General features: G+C 37.5%; 1 protein-coding gene across 5 annotated transcripts in view; it reads left to right on the top strand.

Annotated features, from left to right (window-relative positions):
• The window catches only part of OCA2 (OCA2 melanosomal transmembrane protein), a 293,422-nt gene that overhangs the window by 221,455 nt on the left and 44,170 nt on the right, over positions 1 to 27,797 (top strand). The window contains exon 20 of one of the 5 annotated variants that reach the window (XM_061431343.1): positions 23,818 to 23,926. The exons of the other annotated variants lie outside the window; for them this stretch is intronic. Within the exon in view, the coding sequence (XP_061287327.1) occupies positions 23,818 to 23,838 (21 nt within the window). The 3' untranslated portion in view covers positions 23,839 to 23,926. Of the gene's footprint in view, positions 1 to 23,817; positions 23,927 to 27,797 lie in introns of those variants that run through there. 5 annotated transcript variants of the gene reach the window in all.

Raw genomic sequence — 27,797 nt, 5'->3', positions numbered from 1 at the left:
GTATGCCCAGCAGTGGGATTGCTGGGTCATAAGGCAGTTCTATTTCCAGTTTTTCAAGGAATCTCCACACTGTTCTCCATAGTGGCTGTACTAGTTTGCATTCCCACCAACAGTGTAAGAGGGTTCCCTTTTCTCCACACCCTTTCCAGCATTTATTGCTTGTAGACTTTTGGATAGCAGCCATTCTGACTGGTGTGAAATGGTACCTCATAGTAGTTTTGATTTGCATTTCTCTGATAATGAGTGATGTTGAGCATCTTTTCATGTGTTTGTTAGCCATCTGTATGTCTTCTTTGGAGAAATGTCTATTTAGTTCTTTGGCCCGTTTTTTGATTGGGTCATTTATTTTTCTGGAATTGAGATGCAGGAGTTTCTTGTATATTTTTGAGATTAGTTGTTTGTCAGTTGCTTCATTTGCTATTATTTTCTCCCATTCTGAAGGAAGGCTGTCTTTTCACCTTGCCTATAGTTTCTTTTGTTGTTCAGAAGCTTTTAATTTTAATTATGTCCCATTTGTTTATTTTTGCTTTTATTTACAATATTCTGGGAGGTGGGTCATAGAGGATCCTGCTGTGATTTATGTTGGAGAGTATTTTGGCTATGTTCTCCTCTAAGAGTTTTATAGTTTCTGGTCTTATATTTAGATCTTTAATCCATTTTGAGTTTTAGTTCATTGTTTATTTATCTTACTCTGACAAAACAAAGTGGTCTTCAGCAAAATAAAGCCAATTAACACGGTCTTTAAAACTGACCTGAAATGTTCCATAAGTACGGGGAGGTGTGTAACATTTGTTTCCTGTATGTTTGGATACATTAGCTGGGCAACATTTCCTGGTATTCCTTATATTTTCCTATAACTTCCTTGAGGCCAGAGTAATAATTATAACACATAGGGAACTCCCAAGTTGGTAAAATACTCAGCATATATTCTAGGAACTGATGGAAACTGCAGAACCACATCTGCTGATAACCTACACCCATGCTGATTCTATTAGGACCATGCTTGTGTTACCTTACCTCCCTATACTTTGGACCTCTTCACATAATTGTGGGTATGAGAGTAATAATGGTTTTTTGAAAAGAGCTATACAGTATTTATCACCTTGGATATTTAATTTTTTGTAGACCATTTGGACTTTTTAATCATTTAATTTTTTCTTGTATATGTTCTTAAATTTTAATTGGGGGCTAATTACTTTACAATACTGTGATGGTTTTTGCCATACATTCACATGAATCAGCCATGGTTGTACATGTGTTCCCCATCTTGAACCCCCCTCCCACCTCCCTCCCCATTCCATCCCTCAGGGTCATCCCAGTGCACCAGCCCTGAGCACCCTGTATCATACATTGAACCTGGACTGGCGATCTATTTCACATATGATAATATACATGTTTCAATGCTATTCTCTCAAATCATCCCACCCTCGCCTTCTCCCACAGAGTCCCACAGTCTGTTCTTAATATCTGTGTCTCTTTTGCTTTCTCGCATATAGGGTCATCGTTACCATCTTTCTAAATTCCATATATATGCGTTAGTATACTGTATTGGTGTTTTTCTTTCTGGCTTACTTCACTCTATATAATAGGCTCCAGTTTTATCCACCTCATTAGAACTGATTCAAATGCAACTTTTTAATGGCTGAGTAATATTCCATTGAGTATATGTACCACAGCTTTCTTATCCATTCACCTGCTGATGGACATCGAGGTTGCTTCCATGTCCTGGCTATTGTAAACAGTACTATGATGAACATTAGGGTACATGTGTCTCTTTCAATTCTGGTTTCCTTGGTGTGTATGCCCAGCAATGAGATTGTTGGGTCATATGGCAGTTCTATTTCCAGTTTTTTAAGGGATCTCCGCACTGTTCTCCATTGTGACTGTACTAGTTTGCATTCCCACCAACAGTGTAACAGGGTTCCTTTTTCTCTGCACCCTCTCCAGCATTTATTTTTTGTAGGCTTTTTGATAGCAGCCATTCTGGCCAGCTTAAGATGGTACCTCATTGTGGTTTTGATCTGCATTTCTCTGATAATGAGTGATGTTGAGCATCTTTTCATGTGTTTGTTAGCCATCTGTATGTCTTCTTTGGAGAAATGTCTGTTTAGTTCTTTGGCCCACTTTTCAATTAGGTTGCTTATTTTTCTGGAATTGAGCTGCAAGTGTTGCTTGTATATGTTTGAGATTAATTCTTGGTCAGTTGCTTCATTTGCTATTATTTTGTCCCATTCTGAAGGCTGTCTTTTCACCTTGCGTATGGTTTCCTTCATTGTGCAAAAGCTTTTAATTTTAATTAGGTCCCATGTGTTTATTTTTGCTCTCATTTCCATTACTGTGGGAGGTGGGTAATAGAGGATCCTGCTATGATTTACGTCATAGAGTGTTTTGCCTATGTTCTCCTCTAGAAGTTTTATAGTTTCTGGTCTTACATTTAGATCTTTAATCCATTTTTGAGTTTATTTTTGTGTATGGTGTTAGAAAGTGTTCTAGTTTCATTCTTTTACAAGCGGTTGACCAGTTTTCCCAGCACAACTTGTTAAAGAGAGAGTTTTTTCTCCATTGTATATTCTTGCCTCCTTTGTCAAAGATAAGGTGTCCATAGTTGCATGGATATATCCCTGGGCTTTCTATTTTGTTCCACTGATCTATATTTCTGTCTTTGTGCCAGTACCATACTGTCTTGATGACTGTAGCTTTGTAGTATAGCCTGAAGTCAGGCAGGCTGATTCCTCCAGTTCCATTCTTCTTTCTCAAGATTGCTTTGGCTATTCGAGGTTTTTTGTAATTCCATACAAATTGTGAAATTATTTGTTCTAGTTCTGTGAAGAATACTGTTGGTAGCTTGATAGGGATTGCATTGAATCTATAGATTGCTTTGAGTCGTATACTCATTTTCACTATATTGATTCTTCCAATCCATGAACATGGTATATTTCTCCATCTATTTGTGTCCTCTTTGATTTCTTTCACCAGTGTTTTATAGTTTTCTATATACAGGTCTTTTGTTTCTTTAGGTAGCTTTATTCCTAAGTATTGTATTCTTTTTGTTGCAATGGTGAATGGAATTGTTTCCTTAATTTCTCTTTCTGTTTTCTCATTGTTAGTGTATAGGAGTGCAAGGGATTTCTGTGTATTAGTGTTATATCTTGCAACTTTACTATATCCATTGATTCACTCTAGTAATTTTCTGGTGGAGTCTTTAGGGTTTTCTATGTAGAGGATCATGTCATCTGCAAACAATGAGAGTTTCACTTCTTCTTTTCCAATCTGGATTCCATTTATTTCCTTTTCTCCTATGACTGCTGTGGCGAAAACTTCCAAAACTATGTTGAATAGTAGTGGTGAGAGTGGGCACCCTTGTCTTCTTCCAGACTTTAGGGGAAATGCTTTCAACTTTTCACCATTGAGGATAATGTTTGCTGTGGGTTTATCATATATGGCTTTTATTATGTTGAGGTATGTTCCTTCTATGCCTGCTTTCTGGAGGATTTTTATCATAAATGGATGTTGAATTTTGTCAAAGGCTTTCTCTGCATCTATTTAGATGATCATTTTATTTTTATCTTTCAATATGTTAATATGTTGTATTAGATATTATATAATGAAGAATCCTTGCATCGCTGGGATAAAGCCCACTTGATCATCTGTTAATGTGTTGTTAGATTCTGTTTGCTAGAGGTTTGTGGACGATTTTTTCATCTTAGTTCATCAGTGGTATTGGCCTGTAGTTTTCTTTTTTTGTGGCATCTTTGTCTGATTTTGGTATTAGCGTGATGGTGGCCTCATAGAATGAGTTTGGAAGTTTTCCTTCCTCTGAAATTTTCTGGAAGAGTTTGAATAAGATAGATGATAGCTCTGCTCTAAATTTTTGGTAGAATTCAGCTCTGAAGCCATCTGGTCCTGGGCTTTTGATTTGTTGGAAGATTTTTTATTACAGTTTCAATTTCTGTGTTTTTGATGGGTTTGTTAAGATTTTCTATTTTTTTCCTGGTTCAGTTTTGGAAAGTTGCACTTTTCTAAGTATTTGTCCATTTCTTCTAAGTTGTCCATTTTATTGACATATAGTTGTTTACAGTAGTCTCTTATGATCCTTTGTATTTCTGTGTTGTCTGTTGTGGTTTCTCCATTTTCATTTCTAATTTTGTTGATTTGATTCTTCTCTATTTTGTTTCTTGAAGAGTCTGGCTAATGGTTTGTCTATTTTATTTATCTACTCAAAGAACCTGCTGTTAGCTTTGTTGATTTTGGCTATGGTCTCCTTTGTTTCTTTTCATTTATTTCTGCTCTAATTTTTGTTATTTCTGTCCTTCTACTAACCCTGGGTTTCTTCATTTCTTCTTTTGCTAGTTGCCTTAGTTGTAGAGTTAGGTTATTTATCTGATTTTTCTCCTGTTTCTTGAGGTAGTCATGTATTGCTATGAATCTTCCCCTTAGCACTGCTTTAACTGAATCCCATAGGTTTTGGGTTGCTGTGTTTTCATTTTCATTCATTTCTATGCATATTTTGATTTCTTTTTTGATTTCTTCTGTGATTTGTTGGTTATTCAGCAGTGTGTTGTTCAGCCTCCATATGTTTGTATTTTTGAAAGTTTGTTTTTCCTGTAGTTGACATCTAATCTTACCGCATTGTAATCAGAAAAGATGCTTCAGATGATTTCAATTTTTTTGAGTTTACGAAGGCTAGATTTATGGCCCAGGATGTGATCTATCCTGGAGAAGGTTCCGTGTGCACTTGAGAAAATGGTGAAATTCATTGTTTTGTTGTAAAATGTCCTATAGATATCAATTAGGTCTAACAGGTCCATTGTATAATTTAAAGTTTGTGTTTCCTTGCTAATTTTCTGTTTAGTTGATCTATCCATAGGTGTGAGTATGATATTAAAGACTCCCACTATTATTATGTTGCTGTTAATTTCCCCTTTCATACCTGTTAGCATTTGCCTTACATTTTGCAGTGCTCCAATGTTGGGTGCATATATGTTTATAATTGTTATATCTTCTTCTTGGATTGATCCTGTGGTTATTATGTAGTATCCTTCTTTGTCTCTTTTCACGGCCTTAATTTCAAAGTCTATTTTATCTGATATGAGTATTGCTGCTCCTGCTTTCTTTTGGTCTCCATTTGTGGGAAATATCATTTTCCAGCCCTTCACTTTCATTCTGTATGTGTCTCTTGTTTTGAGGTGGGCCTCTTGTAGACAGCATATATAGGAGTCTTGTTTTTGTATCCATTCAGCCAGGCTTTGTCTTTTGGTTGGGATATTCAACTCATTTCTATTTAAGGTAATTATTGATAAGTATGATCCCGTTGCCATTCATTTGTTGTTTTGAGTTCGAGTTTATAAACATTGTATTTCCTGTCTAGAGAAGATCCTTTAGCATTTGTTGAAGAGCTGGTTTGGTGGTTCTCTCCGCTTTTGTTTGTCTGTAAAGCTTTTGATTTCTCCTTCATATTTGAATGAGATTCTTGCTGGGTACAGTAATCTGGGTTGTAGATTTTTCTCGTTCATCACTTTAAGCGTGTCCTGCCTTTCCTTTCTTGCTTGAAGAGTTTCTATTGAAAGATCTGTTGTTATTCTTATGGGAATCCCCTTGTGTGTTATTTATTTTTTTTCCCTTGCTGCTTTTAATATTTGTTCTTTGTGGTTGATGTTCATTAATTTGATTAATATGTGTCTTGTGGTGTTTTGCCCTGAGTTTATCCTGAATGGGACTCTCTGGGTTTCTTGAACTTGGGTGGCTATTTCCTTCGCCATTTTAGGGAAGTTTTCAACTATTATCTCCTCGAGTATTTTCTCATGGCCTTTCTTTTTGTTGTCTTCTTCTGGGATTCATATCATTTGAATGTTTTGGCATTTAACATTGTCCCAGAGGTGTCTGAGGTTGTCCTCATTTCTTTTAATTCTGTTTTCTTCTTTCCTCTCTGCTTCATTTATTTCCACCATTCTATCTTCCACCTCACCTATCTTATCTTCTGCCTCAGTTAGTCTACTGTTGGTTCCCTCTAGAGTTTGATCTGTTATTGCAGTATTCATTATTGATTGCCTCTTTTTTATTTCTTCTAGGTCCTTGTTAAACTTTTCTTGCATCTTCTCAATCCTTGTCTCCAGACTGTTTATCTGTAACTCCATTTTCTTTTCAAGATTTTATATCATTTTTATTATCATTATTCTGAATTCTTTTTCAGGTAGACTCCGTATCTGCTCCTCTTTTGCTTGGCTTGGCGGGCTTTTATCATGTTCCTTTACCAGCTGAATATTTCTCTGTCTTTTCATATTGTTTAGATTGCTGTGTTTGGAGTGGCCTTTCTGTATACTGGAAGTTTGTGGTTCCTCTTTATTGTGGAGGTTCCTCCTTGTTGGGGGTGTTGGACAAGTGGCTTGTCAACGTTTCCTGGTTAGGGAAGCTTATGTCAGTGTTCTGGTGGGTGGAGCTGGATATCTTCTCTCTGGAGTGCAATGAAATGTCCATTAGTGAGTTTTGAGGTGTCTGTGGGTTTGATGTGACTTTTGGCCACCTATATTTTAATGCTTAGGATTATGTTCCTGTGTTGTTGGAAAATTAGCTTGGTATGTCTTGCTCTGAAACTTGTTGGCTCTTGGGTGGAGCTTGGTTTCAGGGTAGGTATGGAGGCTTTTCGATGTGCTCTTGTCAATTAATGTTCCCTGGGGTCAAGAGTTTTCTGGTGTTCTCAAATTTTGGATTTAAGCCTCCTGTCTCTGATTTTCTCTCTTATTCTTACAGTGGCCTCAAGACTTCTCCATCCATACAGTACTGATGATAAAACATCTAGGTTAATGGTGAAAAGCTTCTCCACAGTGAGGGGCACACTCAGAGAGGTTCACAGAGTTACATGGAGAAGAGAAGAGAGAGGAGGGAGATAGAGGTGACCAGGAGAAGAGGGGGAATCCAAAGAGGAGAGAGAAATCTAGCCATTAAACAATTCCCTATTTGCTCTCCACAGTCTGGAACACGCAGAGAGGTTCACGGAGTCCCGAGGAGAAAGAAGATGGAAGATAAAGGGGGAAATCAAAAAGAGAGAGACCAATCTAGCTAGTTATCAGTTCCCTAAGTGTTCCCCACAGCCCAGAACACCCAAAGAGATTCACAGAATTAAGTAGAGAAGGGAAGGGCGAGGCAGGAGATAGAGGTGACCTGGGGGAGAAAAAGGAGTGTCAAAAGGGGAGAGAGCAATCAAGCCAGTAATCACAGTCTTAAGTAAAAATGGATACTGAAGATTGAATTCTTAAAGGTACAAAATTGATAACAAATACCAAAAGCAAAGATGAAAAATCTAGAGTAGAAGTTAGACTCTCAAAAATACAATATTAAAAAAACAAAACAAAATCTCAAAAATTATAAAAAAATATATATGAAATTTACTTTACAAATAGGGTCTTTTTTTTTTTTTTTGGCAAGGTAATAGTAGGTTTTAAAACAGAAAATTTAAGGAGTAATAAAGAACTTAAAAAGTAAAAAAAAATTAAAAAATGATAATTGTAAAGTATATCTAGGAATATCTCTGGAGTTATTGAGGGCAGTGTGGGGTCAGTTCAGTTTCAGATAGTTCCTTGTTCCAGCTTATACTTCTTAGGTCTATAGGCCCCTTCCAATGTAGTCAATGCTAACTACAGGGTTTTAATCTGTTGCACCTGTCACTTCCAAAGTAGTTCCCTCTTCTTTGTTTGTTTTGACTTCCTCTCTTTGCAAGTCTCTTCAGTGTCTAATTTCCACCCTGACACAAGGGGGCAAAGGCGATCATTTATTTAGGCTCACTTGTTCAGTTGTGCTGTGGGGAGGGAGGAACACTGCAAACAAATATCACTGGCATGTGTGGGGAGTGCTTGCAGTGTCTGGGCCACACTTTTTTGCCGCCACTCACAGCGTGTGTACTTTCACGATCTACACTGCTCAGGCTCCAGGTTGCTCTGCAGGGGAACTGTCTAAAGCGGGCCCTGGCTTGCGTGCACGTCCCAGGTCTACACCACTCAGGTTCAGGTTCTCAGGTACTCCACAAAGGCACAGACTTGGTTGGGCCCGCGCTTTGTGCCCTTCCCAGGTCCGAGAAGCTCAGGAGACCAGGTGCTTGGTGAATGCACACTCCCCAGGTGGGGCGGTGCGTCTTATCATCTCCCCCCGTCCCAGCCTCTTGGTTTCCTGGGTGCGCAGCGGGAGTGCCGTCTCAGGTGTGCTGTGTGTCTCCTCTGGGGAGCTGATCTCTGGCTGTGACCCTCCTGGTGGATGTCAACCATCCAAGACCCCAGGAAGACTTGGTTAACAACTCGGAGCCTGCTCAAAGTTTGGTGGAGGATGCCATCTCTGGGGCCAAGTTTGCCCCTTGCCTTCCAGCTCTGGCTGTTGACTGCCTGCCTCCCTGCCTCTGGCGAGGGATGGGCTGGTGCGCTAATGGCTAGCTCTCCTCTGGTATTTGCTCAGTCCTTTGTTCTGTGAGTGGGCCTGGCACTGCTGTAGGTTAGAGCTTTTCGTGGGAAGGTTTTCTCTCTCTCTTTCCTCTTCCCCACCCCCACCTCTGGCTATCCCACGGTTTGGGTTGCTATCTCACATTAGCTCCCTCAGATTGCCCTCAGGGCATTCAGGCCCGGTCCTTACCCTAAGCAATGCAGCCCGCACCTCCCTGTTCAGCCCCGCTTCGTGGTGGCAGACGCAAGCGTCTGGACTACTTCTCTGCTGGGAGTTGCAGTTTGGTGTGTAATCTGTGGGTTTTATTTATTTATCTTTTCCTCCCAGTTATGTTTCCCTTTGAGATTCCAAAAGTACAGACCCACCAGTGAGAGGGTTTCCTGGTGTTTGGAAACTTCTCCTCTTTTATGACTCCTTCCCCAGAATGGGCCTCTGTCCCTAACTCTTTTGTCTCTCTTTTTATCTTTTATATTTTGTCCTACCTCCTTTTGAAGACAATGGGCTGCCTTTATGGGTACCTAGTGTCCTCCATAAGCCTTCAGAAGTTGTTTTGTGGTATTTGCTCAGCATTCAAACAATAAATCTGTGGGAGAGAAAGTGGTCTCCCTGTCTATTCCTCCACCATCTTGGGACCACTCTCTTCTTATATCTTCTTTATAGAACATTTTATTCTCTCTGACTGGCTCTTGTTTTCTTGGATATTCAGGGGAGCCACACTGTGCTTCTTAAATCAGTTTCCTTGAGACCAGGAAAAGCTATTATGTCTGTTTCTTATCATTATGTTCATTGTTCTGCAGGAGCACCCTAGTGGTAAAAATTAGGTAATTTCTGAATCTGAGCACTACACTGAGAGTTTGTCTAGCTGTTTACTTCAGGGTCTTTATCATAATTGTTGACTTAAAAAACAGTCACAACCTAAAAGTTGAGAGTTATATTTTAGTTGGTGGGAATTTTTAGGACTTCAAGCCTGGAAGATAGCATCTCAAGCCTGGAAGATAGCAATTCTTGGAGAGGTGAGGAGAGAAGTCAGCTTATATAGAAGTTATACAACAATGGGCAGGCAGTCTGAATATCAAAAGATTATTGTTCATTAAAGAAAACCAGATATCCCACTTAAGGAATTAAGCACTTTTCTGTATATATGAAGATGTGAGAGTCTAGGGTCACCAAAATAATTACTTTAATATGGATCTCAACTATCCTGGGGCCAGTATTCTGTGTTTTTCACATGATGAGGTCCCTTGGGTTCAACATAGGGAGTGGCTTCAATATGATGCCTGTTAGATCACAGGTATTCTTCTCCTTCCTGAGTGGCCTTAGCACTCAGGAACTCACATTGGAGGACTAAAATCACTGATGACTATGACATCCTTGTTTACTGTTTGTTTTTCAGTTCGTAAATCATGTCCAAGTCTTTGTGACCCCATGAACTGCAGCATGCCAGGCTTTCCTGTCCTTCACTATCTCCCAGAGTTTGCTTAGATTCATATCCAATGAGATGGTGATGCTATCTAACCATCTCATCCTCTGCTGCCTCCTTTTTTCTGCCTTCAGTCTTTCCCAGCATCAGGGTCTTTTCCAGTGAGTCAGCTCTTCTCATCAGGTGGCCAAAGTATTGGAACCTCATCTTCAGCATCAATCCTTCCAATGAGTATTCAGGGTTGATTTCCTCTAGGATTGACTGGTTTGATCTCCCTGCAGTCTAAGGGGCTCTCAAGAGTCTTGTCCAGCACCACAATTTGAAGACATCAATTATTTGGCACTCAGCCTTCTTTATGGTCCAACTCTGACATCCATACAGGACTGACAGAATTATAGCTTTGACTATATGGAGCTTTGCTGACAACGTGATGTCTCTGCTTTTTAATTTGATGTCTAGCATATTGTCATAACTTTTCCTCCAAGGAGCACATGTCTTTTAATTTCTGGCTGCAGTCACCATCTGCAGTGATTTTGGAGCCAAGAAATTAAAATCTGTCACTGTTTCCACGTTTTCTCCATCTATTTGCCTTGAAGCAATGGGACCAAATGCCATGATCTTAGTTGACTTTTAAGCCAGATTTTTCACTCTCCTCTTTCACCCTTCCTAAGAGGCTCTTTAGTTCCTCTTTACTTTCTGTCAGTAGAGTGGTATCATCTGCATATCTGAGGTTGTTGGTATTTCTCCTGGCTATCTTGATCCCAGATTGTGATTCATCCAGTCCAATATTTTGCATGATGTACTCTGCATGTAAGTTAAGTAAACAGAGTGACAATATACAGCCTTGTTGTACTCCTTTCCCAAATTTGAACCAGTCACTTCTTCCATGTAGGTTCTAACTGTTGCTACTTAACCTGAATACAGGTTTTTCACAAGACAGGTAAGGTGGTTTGATATTCCTATTTCTTTAAGGAAGAAATTATTAGAAATAATGGGGGACATTTAATCAAGATAAATAGGATAGCCTATCAGGAACATATAACAGAGATAAACGTAATAAAACATTAAAATAGTTGATTCATTAAATTATAAAATAGATAATTTCACAATCATAGAAGGTTTTATGACACTTCTTTCAAAATTGGTAGAATACCTAAACAAAGAAGTCATGAAAGCCATAGGAGGTATGGAAAGCATTATCAGCCATTTTACTTTAATTGCCATTTGTAATCTACATCTTACTGCATATACACATGATAAATTACTAAGATTACAAATTTCAGTCTAAGAACTACATACTCTGACAGCAACAAATTTAAATGAATAACAACCAGAGATCTGGGAAAATCAATATTTCGGAATTCACCAAGATACTTCTATTCAAATCATGAGTCAAAGTCAAATCTAAGGGGAAAATATTTTAAAATGAATGTCAATGAAAATGTAACTTATCAAAAAATTTTGGATGATGAAAGAGATGGGAATACCAGACCACCTGACCTGACTCTTGAGAAATCTGTATGCAGGTCAGGAAGCAACAGTTAGAACTGGACATGGAACAACAGACTGGTTCCAAATAGGAAAAGGAGTACGTCAAGGCTGTATATTGTCACCTTGCTTATTTAACTTCTATGCAGAGTACATCATGAGAAACGCTGGACTGGAAGAAACACAAGCTGGAATCGAGATTGCCGGGAGAAATGTCAATAACCTCAGATATGCAGATGACACCACCCTTATGGCAGAAAGTGAAGAGGAACTCAAAAGCCTCTTGATGAAAGTGAAAGTGGAGAGTGAAAAAGTTGGCTTAAAGCTCAACATTCAGAAAACGAAGATCATGGCATCCGATCCCATCACTTCCTGGGAAATAGATGGGGAAAAATTGGAAACAGTGTCAGACTTTTTTTTTTTTTTTGGCTCCAAAAATCACTACAGATGGTGACTGCAGCCATGAAATTAAAAGACGCTTACTCCTTGGAAGGAAAGTTATGAGCAACCTAGATGGCATATTCAAAAGCAGAGACATTACTTTGCCAACAAAGGTCCGTCTAGTCAAGGCTATGGTTTTTCCTGTGGTCATGTGTGGATGTGAGAGTTGGACTGTGAAGAAAGCTGAGCGCTGAAGAATTGATGCTTTTGAACTGTGGTGTTGGAGAAGACTCTTGAGAGTCCCTTGGACTGCAAGGAGATCCAACCAGTCCATTCTGAAGGAGATCAGCCCTGGGATTTCTTTGGAAGGAATGATGCTAAAGCTGAAACTCCAGTACTTTGGCCACCTCATGTGAAGAGTTGACTCATTGGAAAATACTCTGATACTGGGAGGGATTGGGGGCAGGAGGAGAAGGGGACAACAGAGGATGAGGTGGCTGGATGGCATCACTGACTTGATGGCCGTGAGTCTGAGTGAACTCCGGGAGTTGGTGATGGACAGGGAGGCCTGGCGTGCTGCTATTCATGGAGTCGCAAAGAGTCGGACACGACTGAGTGACTGAACTGAACTGAACTGAAAGCTCTCTGAGTGGGAAACGCATTGATTAAATATTCATAATAGGAAAATGAAAGATCTAATTCCAGCCATCTAACATTCCATTTTAAGAAAATGGAGGAGAAAAAAGAGCAAAGTAAAACCAAAGTAAATGTAAGGAAATTAAAGACAAGGTCAGAATCAACAAATTAGGAAACAAGCAGAAAATATATATAAAATAAATCAAGCCAAACCTTGTTCTAAGAATTTTTACAAATTGACAAACTTCTACCTAGATAGATCAAGAAATAAAACAGCAGAAACCACCGATATCATCAGTAATAAGGAGCTATCAACATAGACACTACAAACACTAAAAGAATAATAATGTTACTGTTAACAACTTTATGCCAAAAAATTCAACAACCTATGTCAAAAGAGCATATTCATGAAGAATATATGGTCAGAATAGATGCTTCATGTGATTTCTATTCTCTTAAATTTTTTGAGACTTGTTTTGGGGTCCAGCATGTGATCTATCCTGGAGAATGTCTCATGTGCATTTGAGAAAAATATGTATTTGGGCTACTTTCAAATGGAGTGTTTTATATATATATAGATATAGATATAGATATAGATATAGATATATAGATATATATATAGTGTTTGGTAATATGTCATTTAAGGCCAGAGTTTCCTGATTGATTTTCTGCCTATTGATGTAAGTGGGCTGTTAATATTCCCTGTTAGTAATTTGTGCCTGTTAACATTTGCTTTATATATTTAGGTGTTTCTGTACTCTTGCCTGGAAAATCCCATGGATGGAGGAGCCTGGTGGGCTGCAATCCATGGGGTCGCTGAGGGTCAGACACAACTGAGCGACTTCACTTTCACTTTTCACTTTCATGCATTGGAGAAGGAAATGGCAACCCGCTCCAGTGTTCTTGCTTGGAGAATCCCAGGGATGGGGGAGCCTGGTGGGCTGCCGTCTATGGGGTCACACAGAGTCGGACATGACTGAAGTGACTTAGCAGCAGCAGCAGCATGCTGGGTGCATCTATATTTACAATTGTTATGTCTTTTTCTTGGATGGAGCCCATGATCTTTATGTAATGTCCATCTTAGTTTCTTATTACAATATTTGTTTAAAGTTTCTTTTGTCTGGTATAAGTATTGCTACCTTTACACTTCTATTTTCAATGGAGTACCTTTTTTTATCCTTTCACTTTCAGTCTGTGTGTGTCTTTAGATCTGAAGTTAATCTCCTGTAGGCAGCATATGTTTGCTGGGTCTTGTGTTTGTTTTTTAAATTCATTCAGCCATGGTCTGTCTTGATTGGAGATTTAGTCTATTTACATTTAAAGTACTGATAGGTTTGTACTTATTGCCATTGTCTTAATTGTTCTTGCAGTTCTTTTTAGTTCTTTTCTTTCTCTTTTGTTTATTCTTTTGTGACTTGATGATTACATTTAGTTTCATGCTTGAATGCCCTTCTCTCTTTTTTGTATGTAGCCATTGCAGGTTTTTGCTTTGTACTTATCATGAGGTTCATAAATAGCTAACTATCAATCTATCTAATTATCTATCTATATCTGATTATTTTAATTTGATGATCTTTTCAATTTGAATAGTAACATTAACATGTTCTCATCTCACTCATGCTTTATACATTTGACCTCATATTTTATGCCTTTCTTGTTTTGTGAATCCTGTATCTACTTATTGTGGACATGAATGATCTTACTACATCTTTTAACCTTTCTAGTAACTTTATAAATAGTTTATGTACTACCTTTGTTGTATATTTACCATCACCAATGAGAGTTTTTTTCCTTTCATAATTTTCACATTTCTAGTTGTGGTTTTTTCCACTTAGAGTAGTCCCTTTAACATTTCCTGTGAAGCCACTTTGGTGGTGCTAAACTCAGCTTTTGCTTGTGTATAAAGCTATGTCTCCTTCACATATGAGTGATATCCTTGATGGGTAAAATATTCTTGGTTATTGGTTTTTTCCTTTTGTCACTTTGTATATGTTGTGCCACTTCATTCTTGCCGCAGTTTCTACTAAAAATGTCAACAGATGTAACTGGTTGTTTTTCCCCTGCTGCTTTTAAGATTATTTTACTTTTGCCATTTTAGTTACAATGAGTCTTCGTGTGAATCTCTTTTGGTTGATCTTGTTCTAAACTCTCTGTGATTCCTGGACCTGGATGTATATTCTTTTCCCTGGTTAGGAAAGTTTTCAGCTCTTATGTCTTTAAATATGTCCTCTGCCCCTTTTTCTCTTCTCCTTCTGGAATCCTTGTAATGCGAATATTAGTATAGTTAAACTGTCCTCATTCTTTTAATATTTTTTTTCTGTTCAACTTTGATGACTTATACTTTATTTTCCAGTTCACTGATCCATTCCTCTGTATAATCTCAACTGTGGTTGATTCCCTCTAATGGGATTTAAAAAAAATCATTTTTTGTATTCTTCAGTTTTGTTTGTTCTTTATATATTATAATATTTTTGTTAAACTTCCCACTGTGTTCATTCTTTCTTATCATTTCTTTTATCATCTTTGTGATCATTACCTTGAACTCTTTATTTTTTTATTTTCTATGTTTTCCATTTCACTGTAGTATAATTGACATGTAACATTAGTTTCAAGTGTACAATATACTGATTTGATATTTGTATGTATTGTGAGAGTTGGACTATAAAGAAAGCTGAGTGTCGAAGAATTGATGCTTTTGAACTGTGGTGTTGAAGAAGACTCTTGGAGAATCCCTTGAACTGTAAGGAGATCCAACCAGTCAATCCTAAAGGAAATCAGTCCTGAATATTCATTGGAAGGACTGATGTTGAAGCTGAAACTCCAATACTTTGGCCACCTGATGTGAAGAACTGACTCATTGGAAAAGATCCTGATTATGGGGAAGATTGAAGGTGGGAAGAGAAGGGGACAACAGAGGATGAGATGCTTGGATGGCATCACCGACTCAATGGACATGGGTTTGAGTAAACTCCAGGAGTTGGTGATGGACAGGGAGGCCTGGCATGCTGCAGTCCATGGGGTCGCAAAGAGTTGGACATGACTGAGTGACTGAACTGAACTTTGAAATCATCACCCACTGCTCTTTTAACCATTCTCCATAGTTCCTCCATTTCCAGAATAATATAATTTGAATCGTACCATATATAGCTTTTCAGTTTGGCTTCTTTCACTTAGTAATATGCATTTAAAATTTCTTCCAGAGCATAAAGAATCCACCTGCCAATGCAAGAGTTGCAGGTTTGATCCATGGGTTGAGACTATCCCCTGGAAGAGGAAATGACAACCCACTCCAGTATTCTTGCCTGAAAAATCCCATGACAGAGGAGCCTGCCAGGCTACAGTCCATGGGGTCACAAAGAGTCAGACATGATATGAGTGACTATTCACACATGCATGCATGCATGCTTGCCATGGCTCTTCATGCTTGATTTCTTTTCAACACTGAATAATATTCTATTGCCTGAATGCACTGCAGTTGATTTATCTATCTATTTAAGGATATCTTGATTGTTTCCGAGTTTGGGTAGTTATGAACAAAATGCGATATGCATCCATGTGCTAAGTTTTTTTGATGGCCATTACTTTTCAGATCCTCTGAGTAAGTACTAAGGAGTGTGATTATTGAATCATGTGGTAAGAGTATGTTTAGTTATGTAAGGATTTGCGAAACTGTCTTTCAGAGTGACTGTGGCATGTTGAATTCTCATCGGTAATGTATAAGAATTACTATTACTCCACATGCTAGAAGAACTTGGTATTGGTGTTTTAGATTTTGGCCATTCTAATAGGTATATAGTTGTGTCTCTGTTATTTTAATTTTAATTTCACTGTTGCCATATGATGTCGCACATATTTTTATGTTTGTTTACCATCTGTATATCTTCTTTGATGAGGTATCTGTTAATAACTTTGGCCTATTTTCCAATCAGGTTGTTTGTATTCTTAAAAAAAAAAAAAACTTATTGGAGTAGGGTTGATTTACAATTTTGAGTTAGTTTCTTCTATATAGCAAAATGAATCAGTTAGTTATATGTATACATATATACACTTGTTTTTAGATACTGTTTCAATATATGTCATTACAGATTATTTAGTAGAGTTGCCTGTGCTATCCAGTAGGTCCTTATTAGTTATCTATTTAATATTTTGAGCTCTCTATTGAGTAGATTGCTTGCTGCTACTGCTGCTGCTAAGTCGAGTCAGTCGTGTCCGACTCTGTGTGATCCCATAGACGGCAGCCCACCAGGGTCCCCCATCCCTGGGATTCTCCAGGCAAGAACACTGGAGTGGATTGCCATTTCCTTCTCCAATGCATGAAAGTGAAAAGTGAAAGTGAAGTCGCTCAGTCGTGTCTGACTCTTAGTGACCCGAGGGACTGCAGCCCACCAGGCTCCTCCGTCCATGGGATTTTCCAGGCAAGAGTACTGGAGTGGGTCGCCAGTATGTCCATTTAATTCTTCTGAGGTTTTATCTTGTTCCTTTATTCTGTTTAGATGGGAATGTATTTTTCTGTCTTTTCATTTTGCCTAATTCTTTCTGTTTATTTCTATATATTAAGTAGGTCAGATACATTTCCTGATCTTGGTGGGATGCCTTGTGTAAGAGACGTCCTACAGGGCCCAGCATCAGGGGACCAGAGCTATATGCTCTAGGGTCCCTCAATATAGGGTGTGTTGGCCCTTCTGTTTTGATGAGGCCAACTTCTGTGGGAATGCTGGCAGGTGGGCCTGGCCCCTGGCCTGGTTGGGTACCAGGTCTTGCCTTATGTGGTGGTTGCTGACCTACTGATGGGTCAATCTGGGTCTGAGGATCCCCTGAGCTAGTTCTGGTGCATTGTTGAGTAAGGCCATGTCCTGGTGCAGCTAACTGCAGGACTGGTGGGCCCTGTGTTTGGTGTATGCCTGCTAGTAGGTGGGTAAGCCCCCAGCACTAATAGGCTAGAAAGAGGACTCAAAAATGGTAGTTGTGAGCACCAGTATCCTCATGGTAGAATAAACTTCCAAGAATGACTCCTACCAGCATCTGTGTCCCGAGGGGCAGTCTAAGTTGTCTCCTACAATGGAAAAGCTCTCTAAGGTCAGCAAATGGGTCTGACTCAGGCTCTTTACAAATGACTCCTTCTTCACTGGGACTCAGAGCATGTGAGATTTTGTGTGCACTTTTTGAGATTGGAGTCTCTCTTTCCTATAGCCCTTTGGCTCTGCTACATGCAAGCCCCACTGGACTTCAATGCCGGATGTTTGGGGAGCTGGTCTTTCTGGTGCAGGATCCTGAATGGGGGAGCCCAATGTGAGGCTTGGACTCCTCACTTCTTGGGGATTACTTGGAGGATAATCACTTCTGAATTCATGATTATCCTCCCATTTGTGAGTTGCCATCCTGGGGTGTGTGTTTTACTGTGACTGTACTACTGTACTGTGCTGTGACTGTACTACTCTTACCCATCTTGCAGTTCCTTTATATCTTTAGTTGCGGAAAATATTTTCTATTAGTTGTCAGGTTGTTCTCATAGATAGTTGCCCTGTGAATAGTTGTAATTATGGTGTGCCCATGGGAAGAGGTGATCTCAGAGTCTTCCTACTCCACCATCTTGGCCATATCCCATTTATGAACAACTAATTTTAAACAAAAGTGCCAAATAATTCAATACGGAAAGGAACATCTTTTCAACAAATGTTGCTGAATCAACTGGATATATGTATGAAAAATAAAAAGAGTGCTACAATTAATTTTACCATTTTGTAGTTTCATTCCTTTATCTGCTTAGCAGTCTCTTTAGAGATGCTGTTTTCATTGCTAAATTGGTAACTTGTCACTTCTATTCTCTCTGTCCTCCTCTTTCTTCTTTTCTATTTATTAGTCTCCATTAGCACGCAAATTTTGTTAGTCTTTTCTCTCAATTGAATATTTTTTCTATTTTATCATTTTCTTCTTCCTTTGGGTTAACTTGTTATTTTTTACCTTCTGAAAATGAATGCTTAGCTTTCTTTTCATGCTTTATATTTTCAAATATGATATTTAATGCCATAAATTTCATTTGCATAGATTTAACTACATTCTTCCAAGTTATTATATGTATTTTGATTGTATTTTATTCATTCAAAGCTTATTTTTAATTTGATTTCTTCAATCATGCTCTTTTTTTCTTAAGTAGCCAATTTCCCTAGCCAATCCTCAATTGTGGATATATCTTATTGTCCTTGCAGTTCTATGGATGATTTGTATATATTTGAGGCTGTGTTACTAAGCATATAGAAATTTAGAATTATTAACTGTTCACGAGGGATAGAAAGTTAGAAACTTTCATTTTTTTCCCTATCCTTTAACTTTCAACTTTTCTTATCTTATATTTTAAATATATCTTTGGAAGACAGCGTGTATTTGGGTATAAAACTCATATTTTTAGTCCAGTCTGACAATATTTAGCTTTTTAATAATATATTTATTCTATTACTCTTGCTGCTGCCACTAAGTCACCTCAGTCATGTCCGACTCTGTGCGACCCCATGGACGGCAGCCCACCAGGCTCCCCTGTCCCTGGGATTCTCCAGGCAAGAACACTGGAGTGGGTTGCCGTTTCCTTCTCCAATGCAAAAAAGTGAAAAGTGAAAGTGAAGTCGCTCAGTCGTGCCTGACTCTATTACTCTTAATGACTATATTAATACATTTGAGTTTAAATCTGCTATCTTTTTATTAGTCTGACCTTGTATACTTTTATTTTCAATCTTTTTTTCTTCTTTATCTGAGTTGATTAAGGATTATGTAGAATTTGATTTCCCATTTTTTGGCAATTAATATTCTCTTTTAGTGGTTTACTCAAGAAATGACAACTTACATTCTTAACTCATCAAAAGGCAAATATTACCTGTTACTTTTACACTCTTCAACTCTAGTTTCTTTAAACAAAATTACTCTACTATATCTGGTATCTATAGATTCTCCTTATTGCATGTTTGTGGTATATTTAAATCTGTTTTGGTTATTTATTCTCTCATTCATGTTACTTCACTACTTGTACTCTTGACTACTTGATCTTAATCTGTGGAACTCCTGAGAGGCTACATTTGGGGTGTTTTCTTGCAGGAACTGCTTCTGTTTGCCTCTACTGGATGCCAGGGGATAATTTTCAGCCTGTTTCAAGGCTCTCAATTCAGGGTGAGAATCATTGGTTTCAACCTACAACATTGCTGCTGCTCACATTTCAGTACAATGGTTTTAGTGCCTGGTTGGCCTCTGTGCTAAGTCACTTCAGTTGTATCCAACTCTTGGTGACCCTATGAGCTGTAGCCCACCAGGGTCCTCTGTCCAGGGGATTCTCAACCAAGAATACTAGAGTGGGTTGCCATGCCTTCTTCGGGGGGATCTTCTTGACCCAGGGATCAAACTCGCAGCTCTTTACATCTACTGCATTGGCAGATGGGTTCTTTACCACTAGTGCCACCTGGAAAACCCTGGTTGGCATCCAGCTCAAGGCAATTTCATCCTTCCTTGCCATTCATATCTGCAGCTCCCAGCTAGCTGCACTAAACATTTTATTGGAAAAGGAGATTCTTTGGAAAACATTACATTGTCTCACTAATCCAGTAAAGCCTTTAAAGTGTACTTTATCCAATATCTATTTATTTGACTGCAGAAGGGAGCTTAAGACCTCTTAGTCCCCCATTTGGAAGGAATTCAGTTCAGTTCAGTTCAGTCGTCTAGTCGTGTCCGACTCTGCGACCCCATGAATCGCAGCATGCCAGGCCTCCCTGTCCATTACCAACTCCCGGAGTTCACCCAGACTCACGTCCATCAAGTTGGTGATGCCATCCAGCCATCTCATCCTCTGTTGTCCCCTTCTCCTCCTGCCCCCAATCCCTCCCAGTATCAGAGTCTTTTCCAATGAGTCAACTCTTCACATGAGGTGGCCAAAGTACTGGAGTTTCAGCTTTAGCATCATTCCTTCCAAAGAAATCCCAGGGCTGATCTCCTTCAGAACGGACTGGTTGGATCTCTTTGCAGTCCAAGGGACTCTCAAGAGTCTTCTCCAACACCACAGTTCAAAAGCATTTTTTCTTCGGCGCTCAGCTTTCTTCACAGTCCAATTCTCACATCCATACATGACCACAGGAAAAACCATAGCCTTGACTAGACGGACCTTTGTTGGCAAAGTAATGTCTGTTTTTGAATACGCTATCTAGGTTGCTCATAAGTTTCCTTCCAAGGAGTAAGCGTCTTTTAATTTCATGGGTGCAGTCACCATCTACAGTGATTTTGGAGCCCCCCCCAAAATAAAGTCTGACACTGTTTCCACTGTTTCCCCATCTATTTCCCATGAAGTGATGGGACCAGATGCCATGATCTTCATTTTCTGAATGTTGAACTTTAAGCCAACTTTTTCACTCTCCACTTTCACTTTCATCAAGAGGCTTTTTTAGTGTCACTGATTTGTTGTTATTTGTCTAATTTCAGTGGGGCAGGGATATCAGGTTATTACTGAACCAGTTGTTTTGCAACCTGTCACTGCAACAGAAGGATAATATATTTCATATTGTGAGGGATTTACATCATATTACACAATCATCTTTTCACTATATAAATTGATGGAGGAGACAAGTGATGTATATAGTCTTCAACTATACATAAACTTTAGTTTGCTGAAGTGTAAAATATATATTTGTAAATTTAAATTTGATAGAATTAATTATTACAGTTATTTCATTCATAATTTTATAAAGGAATTACTGGCTTTTTGTATTCTCATATTTTGACTTTCTCAATTAAGAGATCAGTTAGTCATAAATGAATTATTAGATGCCATGTTCAAGTATTCTGAAAATTTTCCTTTATTTTGTCTGACACTGTTGCCACAGACCATTGTGGAGTAATTATATGACACTAAATCTATAAATAGATAGTTGTCTTTAGGCATACATTAAGGTGTACACCAAATACAGTATGTATGTATGTGTATGTGTATATACCATGTCTATTTCGTATCTAGCAAAAGTTTTAATCTGGCTTAGACCTTTAAATTTTCTTTCAGTCAATAGCATATAAAGATAATTTTTCCATTACATTGTTTTCTTTTTCAAATTAAAATTTTTGTTTATTTTAGTAAAAGTTGTATTACTATAAATCAGTGATTATTAACAAGGGGCAATTTTGTAGTGACATTTTTGGCACTGTCTGGAGATGTTTTGGTTGTCATATTGGGTCAGAGAAGGTACAACAGGCATCAACTGGGTAGAGACCAGGAATACTGTTAAACATTCATCAATGAACAGGACAGATCCTGAAACAAAGAATGATCTTGTTCCTAACATCTCTTTAGGCTGATATCAAGAAACCATGCTCTAAATAGGCTTATATTATGATTTAATTGATATAGCAATCTTGATTGATCATGTGATTGAAGACCCAATATTTTTGCTCCACAGTTTTTGTATGAAGCCTAACGAAGAGTTGTACATATGGATGGGAAAGTTATAAACATATTTAGACATAGTCAAGCTGATAATTTCAATATTTTAAATTATGCAGCATGATGACATCACAGTGAAAAGACCACATTTGAGAGGTGCTAGGTAGATATGTCACCCCTGTGTCTGGTTCCCTGTTGGTGTTTCCTGTCCAGGATCTGTCATGGACAGCAGAGGATCCCATCTTTGGCTGGGACAAAGCAGGTAGACTGAGCAGAACGGCTCCTGCACTTATATCTCCTTCATCCAATTCTTTTTCCTACCTTTTTCTGTAAACAGTTTTCAGAATCTGTCTAGTACTATGAAAAGAGTCACATGCTTCACTTAAATAGACTTTTCTTTAAGTTATAAAAACCATGAATTTTCTTTTTAGTTTTCTAAAACTCTGTGAGGTTTAAACTTTAAAAAGAAATTTGAAATGCAACTTACTAGAAAGACATTCTATATGGAGAGATATTTCATTATATACAGGTGAACAGTACTCCCAGAGAGCAATCTTTTTTAAAACGTTTTTTATTTTTTTAATGATTGTGTTGTTTTTAGCAATTAATATCTGTTGAGCTGAATATATCAATATGTTTATCTGACCTACATTGTTTTTTCTTCTTTTGCATCTCTGTTTTTTAAAATTGGAGGATAATAGCTTTACATTATTGTGTTGGATTCTGCCATCAACAATTCAAATCAACCATTAAGGATATATATATATATATATATATATATATATATATATATATATCCCCTCACTCTTTAGCTTCCTTCCCAACGTGCCCCCATCCAACTTATCTAGTCTGTCACAGACCTGGCTGAGCTTTGTGTTACATAGCAATTTCCCACTAGCTATCTATTTTTACACATGGTAGTGTATGTATATCAATACTAATTTCTCAATTCTTGCCACCCTCTCTTTCTCCTTCTGTGTCTGCAAGTCTGTTCTCCATGTCTGTCTCTATTCCTGCCCTAAAATAGATTCATCACTAACATTTTTCTAGATTCCGTATATATTTAATATACAATATTTGTGTTTCTCTTTCTGACTTACTTTATTCTCTATAACTGGTTCTACATTCATCCACCTCATTTCAACTGATTAGCACTCCTTCCTTTTCATGGTTGAGTAATATTCCAGTCTATTTTAACACAACTTCTTTATCCACTTCTCTGTCAATGGACATCTAGGTTGCTCCCATGTCCTGGATACTGTAAATAGTGCTGCAATGAACATTGGGGTACATACGTCTTTTTGAATTCTGATCTTGTCAGGGTATATGCCCAGTAGTGTAATTGCTGCATTATATGTGATTCACTGGTGGCTCAGATGATAAAGAGTCTGCCTACAATGTGGGAGACCTGAGTTAAATCTCTGGATTGAGAGGATCCCTTGGAGAAGGAAATGGCAACCCACTCCAGTGTTCTTGCCTGGAAAATCCCATGACTAGAGGAGGCTGGTGGGCCACAGTCCATAAGGTCACAAAGAGTTGGACACGACTGAGTGACTTCACTTTCATGGTAGTTTCTTTCCTGGTTCTTTAAGTAATATCCATTCTCTTCTCCATTGTGGCAACCTCACTTCCCACCAACAGTGCATAGAGTTCCCTTTTCTCCACAAAGCCTCCAGTATTTATTGTTTGTAGATTTTTAAATGATGGTCATTCTGACTGGTGTAAGGTGATACCTCATTGTAGTTTTGATTTGAGTATCTCTAATAATGAGCAACACATCTTTTCAGGTTTTTGTAGGCCATCTGTATGTCTTCATTGGAGAAAAGTTTTGCCCTTTTTTTTTTTTTTTTTAGATTTGTATGTTCTGCCCATTTTTCATTGAGTTGTTTGTTTATCTGCATAAGCCACTTCCGTATTTTGGAGATTAATACTTTGTCAGTTGTTTTATTTGAAAATATTGTCTCAAAATCTGAGTGTTGTCTTTTCAGTTTTTTATAGTTTTCTTTGCTGTGAAAAATCTTTGGGCCTCATTTGTTTATTTTTGTTTTTATTTCTATTACTCTAGGAGGTGGATCAAAGAGGATGATGATGCAATTAATGTCAAAGAGTGTTCTGCCTATGTTTCCCAGTAAGAGTTTTAGTTTTATAGTTTCTGGCATTACATTTAAGTCTTTAATACATTTTGAGTTTATTTTTTAATATGGTGTTAGGAAGTATTCTAATTTCATTCTTTTACCAGTAGCTGTTCAGTTTTACCAGCGCCATTTATTGAAAAGGCTGTCTTTTCTCCATCATATATAGTTGCTTGTAATAGTCTCTTATGATCCTTTTCATTTCTGCATTATCTGTTGTAACCTCTCCCTTTTCACTTCTAATTTTATTGATTTGTGTAGTCCTTTTTTTCTTGATGATTCTGACTAATGGTTTGTCAGTTTTATCTTCTCAAAGAACTAGGCTTTAGCTTTATTGATCTTTATTACTTTTTCACTTATTTCACATACATTTCATATATTTCATTTATTTTTGCTCTAATCTTTGATTTCTTTCCTTCCACTAACTTTGGGCTTTGTTGTTGTTGTTCTTCTTCTTTTTCTAGTTGCTTTAAGTGTAAGGTTGTTTATTTGATTTTTTCTTGTTCCTTGAGTTAGGTTTATATTGGTGTGAACTTCCCTCTTAGCACTGCTTTTGCTTCATCCCATAGGTTATAGATTGTCATGTTTTCCCTGTCATTTGTTTATAGATTATTTTTTTACTTTCCTGTTTGATTTCTTCAATGACCTCTTGGTTAGCTAGGAGTGTATTGGGTGGTCTTCATGTGTTTGTGTTCCCATTAATTTATATTTAATCTCTTACTGTTGTTGTCATAAAAATGCTTGGTATTTTGTATATTTCATTTATTTCTGCTCTGATCTTTGATTTCTTTCCTTCCACTACCTTTTAGTTTTGTTGTTGTTGTTGCTCTTCTCCTTTTTTTAGTTGCTTTAGGTGTAAGGTTGTTTATTTGATCTTTTCTTGTTCCTTGAGTTAGGTTTGTATTGCTATGAACTTACCTCTTAGCACTGCTTTTGCTTCATCCCATAAGTTATAGATTGTCATGCTTTCCCTGTCATTTGTTTATAGATATTGTTTTATTTTCTGTTTGATTTCTTCAGTGACCTCTTGGTTAGTTAGGAGTGTATTGAGTAGCCTTCATGTGTTTGTCTTCCTGTTAATTGATATTTAATCTTACAGTTTTGTGGTCAGAAAAAAATGTTTGATATGACTTCAATGTTCTTAAATTTATAGTTGATTTATGACCCAAGATATGATATATCCTGGAGAATCTCCCATGTGCACTTGAAAAAAAGTGTATTCTGCTTCTTTTGATGGAGTGTCCTGAAAATATCAATAGGTTGATTTGGTCTAATGGGTCATTTAAGGCTTGCATTTCCTTATTAACTTTTCCTCTGGATGATCTGACCATTGATGTGAGTGGAGTGTTAAAGTCCCCTACTATTACTGTGGTACTGTTGATTTCCCTTTTCATAACTGTTAGCTTTTGCCTTATGTATTGAGGTGCTTCTATGTTGGGTGCACATATATTTATAATTGCTATATCTTCTTCTTGGATTGAATCCTTGATCATTATGTAGTGTTCTTCTTTGTCTTTTGTAATAGTCTTTATTTTAAAGTTTATTTTATCTGATATGAGTTATAGTACTCCAATTATCTTTTGATTCCCATTTGCATGGAATATCTTTTTCCAGGCTCACTTTCAGTCTGTAGGTGTCCCTAGGTTGAAGTTAATTTCTTGTAGACAGCATACATCTAGGTCTTGCTTTTTGTATCCATTCAGCCAGTCTATGTCTTTTTGTTGGAGTGTTTAATCCATTAACATTTAAGGTAACTATTAATATGTCCAATCTTATTACCATTTACTTTATTGTTTTGGGTTTGCATTTGTAGGTGTTTTTCTTCTCTTGTGTTCTCTGCCTAAAGAAGTTCCTTTAGCAATTATTGTAAAGCTGGTTTGCTGGTGCTGAATTTTCTTAACTTTTGCTAATGTGTACAGCTTTTGATTTCTCCATTGAATCTGAACAAGATCCTTGCTTTGTAGTGTAATCTTAGTTGTAGTTTTTTTTTTTTTCCTTTCAGCACTTTAAGTATAGCCTGTCACTTCCTTCTGGCCTACAAATTTTCACTGAAAGATCAGCTGTTAACCTTATGGGAGTTCCTTTGTATGTTGTTGCTTTTCCCTTGCTGCTTTTGATATTTTTGTGTGTTTGTGTTTAATTTTTGTTTGTGCTTAATATGTGTCTTGGTGTGTTTCTCTTTGAGTTTGCCTGTATGGGACTGTTTTTGGATTACTGGACTTGGGTGGCTATTTCCTTTCCCATGTTAGAGAAGTTCTTGACTATTGTCTCCTCAAATATTTTCTTATGCCCTTTATTTTTCTCTTCTTTCTCTGGGACTCCTGTAATTCAAATGTTGGTGCACTTAAAGTTGTTTCAGTGCTTTCTAAGACTGTTGTCATTTCTTCTCATCCTTTCTTTTTCTTTTTTATTCTACTGTGCTTCAGTTATTTCTACTTATCTATTCTTCTGCCTCACTTATTCTGCTATTAGTTTTCTCTAGTGTATTTTTTATTTCAGTTACTGTGTTGTTCATTGCTGATTGTTCATTATTTCTAGGTCCTTTTTAAACATTTCCTGTATCTTTTCAATCCATGCATCAATTCTATTTATCTGTGCCTCCATTCTGAGATTTTGGATCATTTTTACTATCATTACTCTGAATTTTTTTCAGGTAGACTGCCTATTTCCTCTTCATTTGTTTGGTCTTGTGGATTTTTAATTTGCTGCTTCATCTGCTGCAAGTTTTCTGTCTTCTAATTTTGTTTAACTTATTGTGTTTGGGGCCTCCTTTCAACAGGATGTAAGATTGTAGTTCCTCTTACTTGTGGAGTCTTCCCTTAATGGGTGGGGTTGGATCAGTGCCTTGAATAGATTCCTGGTGGGTGAAACTGGTGCCTATGTTCTGATTGGTGAAACTGGATCTGTTCCCTCTAATGGGCAGTGGTGCATCCAGTGTTTTTTTTTTTTCTGTAGGGGAGGGGGTGTCTGTGAGCTTAGTATAGCTTCAAGCTATACTGTTTGCTATTGGGTGGGGTTGTGTTCCTTTTTTCTAGTTGTTTGGCATGAGGTGTCCAGCACTGGAACTTTCTGGCTGTTGGGTGTAGCCAGGTCTTAGTGTTGGGATGAGACCTTTGGAAGAACTTTCTCTAGTTAATATTCCATGGGGTCAGGAGTTCTCTTGTGGTCCAACATCCTGGATGCAGGTCTCTCACCTTAAAAGTTCAAGTCCAACCCATTGCTGGAGCACCAAGGCTCCACGAACTACTTGGCACAGAAGATAAAGAAAAAGAAAAAAATCAATCAAACAAGAAAATAACATGTAGACAGAACCCCAAGAAATATAGTAAACTAAACAAAACTAAACAAAAACACACAAAGAAATGCACACTCAAACTCACAAAAAGAAGAGGAAAGAAAAAAAAGGAAACAAAAAAGAAGAGAGCTATTGAACCAAAAAAGAAACCCATAAATGTAAAACACTGAAAGATAAATTAGCAAAAACATAGCACCAAGATGAAATCAAATGTGGAGAGTAAACTTAAAAAAAGGCAAATAAAGCATGAAACATATACACCAATAAAACAAAAGAAAAAATGTAAAAACAAAACAGAGAAGAAAACAAGAGAAAAATACAACAAGGAAGTAAAGTAAAAATAGAGAAATATAAAATATAGTTAAAAATAAGATTAAAAACAAAGTAAAACAAAGAAAAAGATAAAAACATAGAAAAAATGCAATATAATGAAAAAGTACAGTAGAAATAGGGGAAAAATAAAATACATTTATTTAAAAATAATGTGCAAGAAAATAAAAAAATAAAAAGTAAAAAGTAAAAAACAATAATTAAAAAATCAACAATAAAAAACAAAATGAAAAAAATTACATATATACATAGAGAGATAAAGAGTGGTAGTAAGAAGACAATTTTCCT

This window comes from Bos javanicus, chromosome 2 (assembly GCF_032452875.1).
Source record: "Bos javanicus breed banteng chromosome 2, ARS-OSU_banteng_1.0, whole genome shotgun sequence".
NCBI lineage: Eukaryota > Metazoa > Chordata > Mammalia > Artiodactyla > Bovidae > Bos > Bos javanicus.
This window is presented reverse-complemented; position numbering and strand designations above follow the sequence as displayed.